Source organism: Lupinus angustifolius, chromosome LG01 (genome assembly GCF_001865875.1).
Source record: "Lupinus angustifolius cultivar Tanjil chromosome LG01, LupAngTanjil_v1.0, whole genome shotgun sequence".
NCBI classification, from domain to species: Eukaryota; Viridiplantae; Streptophyta; class Magnoliopsida; order Fabales; family Fabaceae; genus Lupinus; species Lupinus angustifolius.
Genome location: NC_032009.1, coordinates 17,258,163 through 17,269,895, shown reverse-complemented (window position 1 = coordinate 17,269,895; position 11,733 = coordinate 17,258,163). Strand labels below are relative to the sequence as shown.

The window sequence follows — 11,733 nt, the reverse complement described above, 5'->3', positions numbered from 1 at the left end:
TCTGTCAATCCATTCTTCAGATATTATTTTTCCTTGAGAAAATCTCGGATGGCCGAGATGCATTAACTAATGTTCAGTAGTATTTAGGTCCACAAATTGTTATATTTATGTGACTTGAATATCAAAAGCTTGAATTCAAAAGCATAAGATGAATCTAGTATCTGAATGACCTTTTACAATTTCTTCTTATACATGCATATACATGAAATTCTTTGCCATAGCCAGACCTTAGTGAGGCTTCTGCAGAATAATGACTCGATGATGCCCAATACGAGTCTCGGTGATGCGGCCAAGGTGACGAAGTACCTGCAGAATGCCAGGAACAAATAGGATCCTCAATTTCTCTACAAGGTACAAAAGGCAAAATGTATAAGACCATATATACACACAACATAAATAGAATATTTTTACTGTGTGTCTGCTAAAATCCGAACCCAACCACATCGGGTTTTCCCCGTTAAATTCGGGTTGGGTTTAGATGGGTACCCCTGGATTCGGTTTTCATTGTCATCTCTAATCTGCCCCCCACTGTCTACTGCAACCATATTAAGCATTGATGCATTCACTCAACAAAATAATAATACTCATGTACACTTGGACACATCATCTCACGTATGAACAATTTTCATTGTTTAAACATAGTTGATTTCTTGTGTTTTGCATGCCTACACTCTGTTTCTTCCATCTATACCTAATGTGAGGGAGGTGATAATGGACACAAGATGCATAACAAACTTTATTCTTCTCAACATTGTGTGAAAAATGACCGGGCAATAAACAGGAACAGACCAAATCAAATCTTTTCATGCTTCAAGAAGAGTATAAGGGACGATTAGATCTAAGCTCGAGAAGAAGTTGATGTCATCAGATCCTTGACATGAAAACCAAATACTAAAAACTCATACTAAAACCATTGTTAGGAGTGAATTGTTGTACTGAAAGATCTTTGGCTATCTCAGGAACATTTGGTAGTCAGAACAATTAAAAGAGAAGATTTTGAAGGCAAATGAAAAACGGAATCACTAGACAAGCTTTTTGAAGTAAAGCACTACTACCAACAATGAGTGGAGAGCCAAAAAGGAAAGAGGGCACTCACAAGAAGTGTTATGGAATTGCATACACAGTTGAGAGAGTAAACAGACAGCATAGGAATAGAATACATGTTCGGTGTTGGGTGATGGGCCGAGATGAAACAAAGCTTTCATTTAAAACAGGGTACCTTGCAAGAAATTGTAACATGGTTTGGGACCAATAGTCTTGGACACATTAAAACAGTTGATCATCCATTAATGAGTTAAAATTATAAGAGTTTATTCAAAAATAACAGTTTAAACTTTGGATGTGTCTTGGACTATTAGTCTGGATCATGCAATAATTTCTTGTACCTTGGACATATGGCTGGGTTGAAACTGCAATCATATAAATGACCACGCCTATGGTCATGAGAGTGGTTCCTTTGAGCAAAAAAGTGAAGGAAGTGATGGTAGACTAGCCTTGTAGAGTAATATCTTGCATAATGCATATAAAGGCAATATGAAGACCCACAAGCAAAGGCAGAAATATAGTATTGGTGTTTAGTGAAACCATGTAAACCACAAGAGTGTAGCTGTGAATTTGATATCATGAAACAAATGTGGAGAGAAATACTCAATGTTGTATTCACACTAAACAGTACAAAGAAGAATAACAGGGACAGATGATAATCATAAATTCATAACCAATAACGGAGCTTTGAAATACAAAAAACCCACGTAAAACAAATAAAGTAAATATATTTTTTTCATTTTTATATTCTTTATCTTAACACCAATTATTGGCTAGAAAAGGAACAAAGTGAACGAGAAAATGATGTTCTAGATCATCCTTCATCCAGTATAAATACAAAAGCGGTTAGGATTGGGAATAAACCCCAAAAAAGGTATATATTAGGAGAAATAAGCCTAGAATATAAGGGGCTTATTGTTTCAGAGTAGTTAGGAGGGAAGGGCTATAAATAGAAGTAGTTGTTGCTAGTTGAGTATCTTTTGGAAAGTAAGAATTTGGAGGGAAGGATAATTGATTTTGTTATTCCAGAAGTTCTTCCTCAAAGTGTAACAATTTCCACCATTGAGTTTCTGATCTTGATAATAAAGAAACCATTCAAGATCATCACAGATTTTGAACATCATTCTTTTTCGCCTACTTTCTACTTCTAATCCCTAAAATCCAGTTCCTAACACTGGTATCAGTGCACCATCTTAGTGCCCTAATTCAAACACGCTTCTGAGAAGGAATTGTGCATGGTTTCCACGAGAGGCTAGAAGAGGCTCTGGCTCAACTCACTACCAGAGCTAGGGTTCCTCATGTTCGTGATGAAGGAAGCGAATTTGGGGGTGAGCATGATCTAAGGGAATTTCGAGAGGGAGAGATGGAGAAAGTTAGAAATTCTCATATTCTCAGGAGAGGATGCTTTTGGGTGGACTCAAAGGCTTGAAAGATATTTCTTGTTGAAGGAGGTAACTGATAAGGGGGAAATGCAGGCTACTTTGATGGCATTGGAGGGTAAGGCACTTAGTTGGTATCATTGATGGAGCAGATGCAGCCCTCAATCATCTTAGGAAGGTTTCAAATTGGCTATGATCAGAATGTTCCAACCTTCCATGGTGCAAAATCCTTTTGAAATATTATTGGCTTTAAGGCAAAGTGGAACAGTGGAGGACTATGTTAAAGAGTTTGAGAAATACGTGGGAGCTCTTAGGGAAATTGACCCAGATTTTGTCAAGGGCATCTTCCTGAATGGCCTCAAAGAAGAGATCAAAGTCGAAGTGAGGTTGTATGAGCATCCAACTCTATATGAGGTAATCCAAAAATCCCTTATGATAGAAGAAAAAAATGTCATTTTGCAAAGGAAAGTGAGCAATAGCAGTTTTGCTAGATCCTCTGGATTTAGCAGAACTAACACCCCTAGTAGACCAGTAACATTAGAATCCGAATCTTGATCAGAAAGAAGGCCTGAGCAGTCTTCTGTGGGAAGTACTTCTATTAATGAGTAATGGCCAAGCAGGGGATAGCAGTAGGAGTAGTGGAGGAGTGTTTAAACACCTAACAAGAGCTAAGTTGAGGGAGAAGAAAGAAAAAGGGTTATGCTTTAGATGCGATGAACCCTATAACAAGGATCATAGGTGTAAAAATAGACAATTTATGATGATCTTATTGGAAGAGGAGGAGGATGAAGAGGAGATAGAAAGTGAAGAATCCATGGTGGCTAACTTGCAGTCACTACAATTATTACTTTGGGCTATGGCAGGGTTAACCTCTGTCAATTCTTGGAAAATGGCTGGTTGTTTGAGGGGTAAGGAAGTGGTGATACTCACTGACTGTAGGGCCTTTACAACTTCATCTCATCCAAGCTGGTGGATCAGTTGCAGTTAGAGATGCAAGCTACTCCCAGATATGTAGTGGAGGTAGGAGATGGACACAAAGTACACTGCCAAGGGAAATGTGCCTAGTTAAAGCTTGTGTTGTAGGGATTGGAGTTAACTCAAGAGTTTTATCTATTTGAATTGAAGGGAGTGGATCTAGTTTTGGGTTTGGAATGGCTAGCCAGTTTGGGGGAGGTAAAGGCAGATTTTGGCAAGTTGGAGTTAACTCTAAAGAAAGGAGGAGTAGTACATAATATCAGAGGACATCCAGCTCTAACCAAGACTCAACTTCCTCTATGAGCATTCATGCAAGTATTGAGGGAAGAAGGGAAGGGGTTATTGCTACATTATGATGAATCTGAGAGTATTCCTGGCCCATCTACTAGTGTTCCAGAAGGAGTGGAAGCAGTTTTGCAATAGTTTGAAGGGGTGTTTACAGACCCTGAAGGCCTTCCTCCTAGAAAAGAGCATGACCATGTCATCTACCTCAAGGAAGGAGCCAACATCCCTAACCTCAGACCCTACAAGACCCTCACTACTAGAAAATTGAAATTGAAAGTCTGGTAGCAGAGATGTTACAAGCAAGGGTAATCAGGCCTAGCATAAATCCTTATTCCAGCCCTATCATCTTGGTCAAGAAGAAGGATGAGGGTTGGAGATTCTGTATGGATTGCAGATCTCTTAACAAGATAACCATCTCTAACAAATTCCTCATTCCCATTATGGAGGAATTGTTGGATAAGTTAGGAGGGGCTCAGATTTTTTCTAAGTTGGATCTAAAATCTAATTATCACCAGATTAGGATGAGGGACCAAGATATAGAGAAAACAGCCTTTAGAACTCATGAAGAGTACTATGAGTTTGTGGTTATGCCTTTTGGCCTAACCAATGCACCTTCCACTTTCCAAGCTTTGATGAATGAAGTGTTGAAGCCTTTTCTCAGGAAGCTTGTCCTAGGTTTCTTTGATGACATTTTGGTGTTTAGTAGGGACATGAGTACCCATGAGAAGCATTTGCAGTTGGTACAGGAGGTGATGCAAGACCACTCCCTAAAGGCTAATAGGAAGAAATACACCTTTGCCCAAGCAAGACTAGAGTATTTGGGTCATGTGATCTTTGGTCAAAAGGTAGAGGCTGACAAGACCAAGGTTGTAGCCATGTGTTCTTGGCCTATGCCCAAGGAGATAAAGGGCTTGAAGGGATTCTTGGGTCTCACTTGGCTATTACAAAAGATTTGTTATAGACTATGGGAAGATAGCCAAGCCCCTTACTGAACACTTAAAGAAGGATGGTTTCAAATGGAATGAGAAGGCTACTGAAGCTTTTGAAGCCTTAAAGGCAGCTATGATTAACCTCCCTTTATTGGCAGTGCCTGACTTCTCTCTAACATTTGTGGTAGAGACATATGCCTCTAGCGAGGGTATAGGAGCAGTCTTGATGCAAGGGGGTAAGCCTTTGGCTTTGTGGAGTCAGGGATTGTCTCTAAGGGAGAGAATTGATGGCTCTACTTCAAGCTGTGCAGAGATGGGGACACAGCTTGTTGGGAAGGCACTTTATCATCAAGACTGATTAGAGAAACCTCAAATTCCTCACTGACCAGAGACTTTTCATATAAGAGCAATTCAAGTGAGCTGTGAAGTTGATCGGGATGGATTTTGAGATCCAATTCAAACCAGGCAGGGAGAATGAGTAGCTAATGCTCTATCTAGGAGAGAAATGTATGCACCATTTCTTTGGTTTCAATGACTGAGAAGGAGGATTGGACTAAAGAAGTTACACAAGATCCAAGGTGGAAATAAGTATTTAGGATCTGATTGTAACCCTAGGCAGCCATAAAGGGTTTGAGTTCAGAGGAGGGTTATTATTGAACAAGGGGAGCTGGTCCTTTCTAGAGACTCCAACAAAATTCTCAACATCCTGAAGGAATGTCATGAAAGTCCTATGGGAGGACATTTGGGATTTTTCAGAACCCAGTTGTGTATTATGGTTAGGGATGAAGAAGGACATTAAGAAATTTATGGAAGAGTGTGATGTATGTCAAAGGAATAAACACTCTACCCTGACTCTTGAAGGCCTATTGCAACCATTGCCAATTCCTACTCAGGTTTGGATGGATATTTCAAAGGATTTCATTGGAAGGCTGCGAAGGTTTCAAGGTAAGGACACTATCTTAGTAGTGGTGGATAGGTTGACTAAGTATGCTGCTTTTTATGCTTTGGGTCATCCTTTCTCTGCCAACGAAGTGATTGCTCTATTTGTGAATGAGGTGGTGAAATTGCATGGTTTTCCCTCTTCTAGTCTCTGGTAGAAACCCAGTGTTTGTAAGCAAATTTTGGAGAGAGTTGTTCAAGCTAGCTGGTACTCAGTTGAAACTTAGCACTGCCTATCACCCACAGACTGATGGTCAAACCGAAGGGGTAAATAGGTGTTAGGAAGGGTACTTGAGGTGCTTTATAGGACCAAGGCCTAAACAGTGGATGCATTGGTTGGCTTGGGTTGAATTTTGGTACAACTCTACCTATCATAGCTCTACTAGAATGACACCCTTCAAGGCTCTTTGTGGTAGGGATCCACCTATGTTGATTAAAGCTGGGGAATTCCATCTAAAGTGGAAGATATCAATCAACTAGTACAGAAGAGGGACTTGATTTTGGGAGAACTCAAACAAAATTTATTGAAAGCCCAAGATCAGATGAAGAGGCAGGCTGACAAACATAGAAGGGAGGTAGAATTTCAAGAGGGAGATTGGGTTTAAATCAAAATCCAGCCTTATAAGCTTAAGTCCTTAGCCTCTAGGTCTTTTGCTAAATTGGTTGCTAAGTATTATGGACCTTATCAAGTGATACGGAGGGTTGGTGTAGTGGCTTACAAGCTCAAGCTTCCCAAGCATACTAAGATACATCCAGTTTTTCATGTATCTTTGCTCAAGCAGGCTCTAAAACCTAATCAGGATCCTCGACCTCTTCCTACATTGCTCAATGAAGAGTATGAACTAGAGGTGGAACTAGAAGACATTGTGGAAAGCAAGGAAACCTGATAGGGACAGATTAAGGTGTTTGTCAAATGGGCTAATTTGGCTGCTTGCAATAATTCTTGGGAGTTGGTTGTTGTGCTGCAAGAGAAGTTTCCTTCTTTTCCACTTGAGTACAAGTTGGCTCTTTTAGGGGGAGTATTGTTAGGATTGGGAACAAATTCCCTATTAAAAATGTATATGTTAGGAGAAATAAGCCAAGAATGTAAGGGGGGTTATTGTTTCAGAGTAGTTAGGAGTTAGTTAGTAGGGAAGGGCTATAAATAGAAAGTAGTTGTTCTTAGTTGAGTATCTTTTTGGGAAGTAAGAATTTGGAGGGAAGGATAACTGATTCAGGAATCTGTTATTTCAGAGGTTCTTCCTCAAAGTGTAACAATTTCCACCATTGAGTTTCTAATCTTGATAATAAAGAAATCATTCAAGATCATCACAGATCTTGAACATCATTCTTCTTCACCTACTTTCTACTTCTTCTAATCCCTAAAATCTAGTTCCTAACATCAGCTTTGCTTGGCAAGCAACCACCTTACATGCTCCTTTTTAATTAAGGACTTCCCTGGTTTCCTGTCCAAAAACAAATCTCTCTCTCATATCTTGCATATCTCTTACAAATTTTAAAAATTCTTAAAATAGTTACAAATATTAATCAACAACAACATCCAAGCCTTAAATCCCACTAAGTGGGATCAAAAGGCACCTTGATACTCTATGATAAATAATATTCATTGACAAAGTGTTGATCTCCAAATCTTTTCTAATTAAAAAATATGAATTTACCAATAAAATAAGAAATTGCTGATAACAATCTACAAATTAGAAATTTAGGTCAATCTAACAATACACGAAAAGTGTAGGTTGAAGAGAAGACTACTTACTGTCAAAATGCCTTTTCCAGTGTTGTCAAGCTTTAGTGCCGGTCCTTTTATGTCAGTTTCAAGAAAAAAGAATTTTCCCTTAATCCCTTCCATGGTTGCAATATCTCTTATTTCCTGAATTTTGCAAGAAAACTGAGAACTTTTTCTCTTGACACAAATTAATGGGCGAGTGCAAAAGAAAAGCATGGCTAACAAAAAAGCAATTCATTGAGATATAATTGTTATTTGGGGGTTCACTCACCAGGGCTTTCTCCCATAGATTTTCTGCCAACTTCATGAACAAACAAAACAGTTTGTCAAGTTACTTTTAAGGAAAACTATAACAATAGTAGTTACAGCAACTAAAAAGAAAATTGATAATTTAACCTTCTTTTTTGGGGCTGCAACAAGTTGAGCATTTGCTTCAGCATAAGACGCCATATCATTGATTGCTGCATTCACCTTTTCCAGAGTAAGCCTACCTCTCATGTATCTGCAATATCCAACCCAGAATTAAGCAAGGAAGTGTGCACAAACTTGGAGTTTTTTCCTTCTCTTCATAAAATAAATTGGACAGATAAATTTCAGAACCAAGAAATCAAACATTTAAAACAAAAATATAAAGAAAATATATATCAATTTCTATGTATAGGCCTATAGTCATTGGCTAAACTCATTTCTTGTCAATGATCAAGTAAACATTTCAAATGATACATCTTCCTGCAACACTTTTGGGCTATTCCAACAGATTTTAATTTTAAGAGCCATAAGCAATGGAAAAATGAAAGGGCATAAAGCTACAAGGGCTTCATAGATGTTTCATTGCCAATCCATCTTGGCATTTTCAGATAGTTTTATGACACATTTATACATGTTCTAGCTGAACCCAGTCTGGAAATTTACAGAGAATAATGAACTATCTAATGGAAGAATACATAATTACTTACGACGACAAGGAATCTAGTTCACTTCCAGTAACATACCACATTGGTGGCGAACCACGGCCTTTCTTCTCCTATAAGTGATGGGGAAAAGGAAAATGTGAGACCACAACTCAACAATATAAAAAAGAATGGACTTGAGGTAACACCATTGAGATTAGGGTACCAGAGACTCTCAATTGGAAATTGGGAAACAGATTAGAAAGGAAAGAAAATATTGAAAAAACATGAAATGCTAGGCAATAGAATAGCTCTAAAGTCTAAACTATAAACCAGCTGTCGTACTGGAAGCATTTAAGCTAGAGAAAGCATAGGTGAGCCTATTAGTATAGTTAAAGAAAAATTAACAGTGATCATGAGTAAAGTTGATAAAGTCACAGATTTAGGATCTTGGAACTGAAGGGACAGATACCATGTTAGGTGTGAAAGAATGATATTTGCACTAAAACAGGTTTCACTTACCTTAGGTAATGCTGCAGGCTCCTCACCAAGTTTCAAAGACTCAAGTCCAAGGTCCTGTCCAGAAGATTCTGGAAACAATCTGAGGAGCAATACATATTAGATATCAACTAAACCAGATATCTCTCAGATCTCAATAAACCACAGCACCTTAAAGATAAAAAAGAAAATGTATTTACCGTCTACTAGTTTCTGAAGTTGAAATTGTCATTCTATCAACCATTTGGGAAGGAACATGAAGAGACATATTCTGCAATCTCTTTTGCTGCCGTAGTGATGCATTGATCAGTTTCTACAATTAGACCAAAAGACCATAATCAATGGTCATCAATTGAAAACCAACAGTTGATTCAACAAATCATCCAGTTTTCTCTCGTCGTCAAATCATATAAAGATAAATGATCTGTTATTTTCTGTAGGAAAATTGCATCACACCTTCATCACTTCATATGAATTTAAAGTAGCGCAATCAGAACTTTAAGTTTGCAGAAATTTTGGCAGGGCAAGTTGGATACTTGGAAGATATGAGGTAATATGTGTAAGTTTCTCTGTGGCATTGCTCTTTTCACTAATCGCTGACTTCCACTTTTGACTTTAATTGATCTTAGTTTATATATTTTCAACAAAATTCCCCATTTCAATCTCCAAATCACCATTGTGAGGTGGGCTGGGAGTAAGCCAAGTCTATGTGAGGAGAAAAAGGGAAAGTGAACGCTAGCCACATGTCAAGTTTGTTACAAAATTAGGAAGGGAATGCACTGGATGGGGATTATATATGGTGAGATGAGGAGAATGGAAGTACTTGTGCATTTTGGTTGTTCATTCAGCATTTGCTGGCAGAGAGCCAGAGACTGCTCTAAGCATTTAACCTAAGGAGCTTAGCTCGAATTTCCGAGGGTTCTTAGTAATAAGTTTACATTTTTCAGTAAATAATACATCTATTACCTTTCTCGATTTTCTGGTTCCCAACATAAGGGAACTCACCCATTAAAAAATCTCCTAAAGTAAATATTTTTCCTCAAATTATGAAAAGCAAAACTTGACCAATTAAACATCAAATCCTCATAACAGTAACTTAGCACACAGAACAACAAAACAAGGTACAAATCAGAAGCATTTAGAAGCAAATTAGAAACCCATCAACCAAACCAAACCATTCAATACAACAATAACCAAGCCTTAATCACAATAGGGAGATCGGCCAAACCATTCAATACAATTGGAAAAAGAATGAGAAAAAAGAAAGAACAGAAAATTAAACCAATCACCCCAGTTTAGCTTAATTACAGCCGACACTCATCTTGTTTTAAAAGCTACACTCGCCAAAGGGAATTGCAATTTTAATTACACTAACCTCCTCTTAGGTTCCGTTTGCAAGTTAGTTTTTGGACGGCAAGAAAAGGAAATAGAAGATTTCAGAGTCATCTCACAAGTGTATCTCACAACCGTCAAGCCTTCATTTCCCTTTCTCTTTCCTTCAAAGCTCAACTCGCAAACAGACCCTTAGTAACAATAGGAATAGGAAAGCGTCGACTATACTTAACTCAAACCTCAAACCAGTTCAACGTAGAACGAGGTTACTGTAGTTTTCAGATAAAGTTGTTATTTAATGACCAAGACATGACATGTTCAAATCCTAATAACAGTCTCTCAACTTGTGAATAAGCCGCAAGCCTCATGCACGGACCACCTTTTTTTTATTAAAAAATAAAAAAGCAATGTAAAAACAGTTAAAGTGAGAGTGTACCTTAGTTTTAGGAATGGCTTCAGTCTCTTCACGCAAACGCTCCTTGATGGCTTGTACCTGAAGCTCCATCGCACTCACCGCAGCATCCACCGCAGACAGATCAGCCATGCTACTCGCCGGATACACTGCATCAACAAAACTACATTAACTAATCGAAAACAAGAAAAAACAAAAAGAAAGAGAATAGGGTTGAAGATTGAAGTTATTGAACTCACTGTTCCTTGCAATGACGAGTTCTTGAAGGTGAGTTATGCGAGAGTTGAAGGAAGAGATCAATGAATCCAGTGATGAACCAGCACTATTCGAATCCATCTCGGATTTCGAATTGAATTGAATCCAATTTGGGGTTTTTTGTTTTGGAGAGTTGATTTAAGGCGGAAATTAAATTTTGTACTCAAATTTTTGAAACTTGAGATAATTTTTTATATTATATCTTTCTTTCGTTGAATGCATACTTTTTCAAATGAGTATAAGGTCATGTGAATTTTCAGAATGATTAAAGATTGAATTAGATTTATGGGATTAACATTATTAAGAAGGACAATTACACATTCCAAAATGATTTAATACTTGCTAAGCTAATGTGAGAGAGTGTATATATATCTACTGTCCTCATAATGAATATCATTTATTGTGTTATGAATTTATAACTCATTAGGAAAAAATATATTTAAATCAAAATTTAATTATTAAATATTTTTTTCATTAATTATAACTTATGATAAATTGAGAAGGACAAATTACATGTGAGAAGACTTGCTCCAATGAGAGAATAACATTAGTACTTGCTCCAATGAGAGAATAACATTAGTACTGTGAAAAAAAATCTCTCCATCCAACGTACTTGAAAGAAATTAGGTACATATAAGAAAGCAAAAAGTAATCATTGGAAAGAAAGTAATAAGATCATAATGTAAAGGAAAGAAATGAAAGAATTTCTGATATAGATGTTCAGTCTTTATTTTCTTTCATTATTTCTTTAAACTCAAATCACAAATAGAAGCTATGGCACATTTGTTTAGAGATATTAGTGGCTCCAGTTTAAATTTCTGTGAGATCAAACCAAACTCAAAGAAAATATATGGTTTGGTTTAATTCTTTTTTTAAGGAACTATTCAAGATCGATCTGGTTCATGATTTTAGAAATTCAATAAATGTTCAACTGAATTAAACCAAATATTTAAAAAAAATATTTTTATTATTTCAAATAAAAGAAATATAATATTAGCTAAAGTATATTTTAAATTTAGAGTTTAAATCTCTTATTATATTCATCTTATTAGTGATAGGTTATGTGAAT

General features: G+C 37.1%; 1 protein-coding gene across 1 annotated transcript; it reads right to left on the bottom strand.

Annotated features, from left to right (window-relative positions):
* LOC109350307 (spindle and kinetochore-associated protein 1 homolog) lies at positions 1 to 10,874 on the bottom strand. The gene is made up of 9 exons (XM_019591529.1): positions 10,649 to 10,874; positions 10,434 to 10,558; positions 8,866 to 8,978; positions 8,690 to 8,768; positions 8,234 to 8,301; positions 7,674 to 7,779; positions 7,549 to 7,578; positions 7,308 to 7,421; positions 1 to 306 (listed from the first exon to the last, which is right to left on the bottom strand). The coding sequence occupies exons 1-9, from the start codon at positions 10,743 to 10,745 to the stop codon at positions 229 to 231; spliced, it is 810 nt and encodes a 269-aa protein (XP_019447074.1). The 5' UTR covers positions 10,746 to 10,874; the 3' UTR covers positions 1 to 228.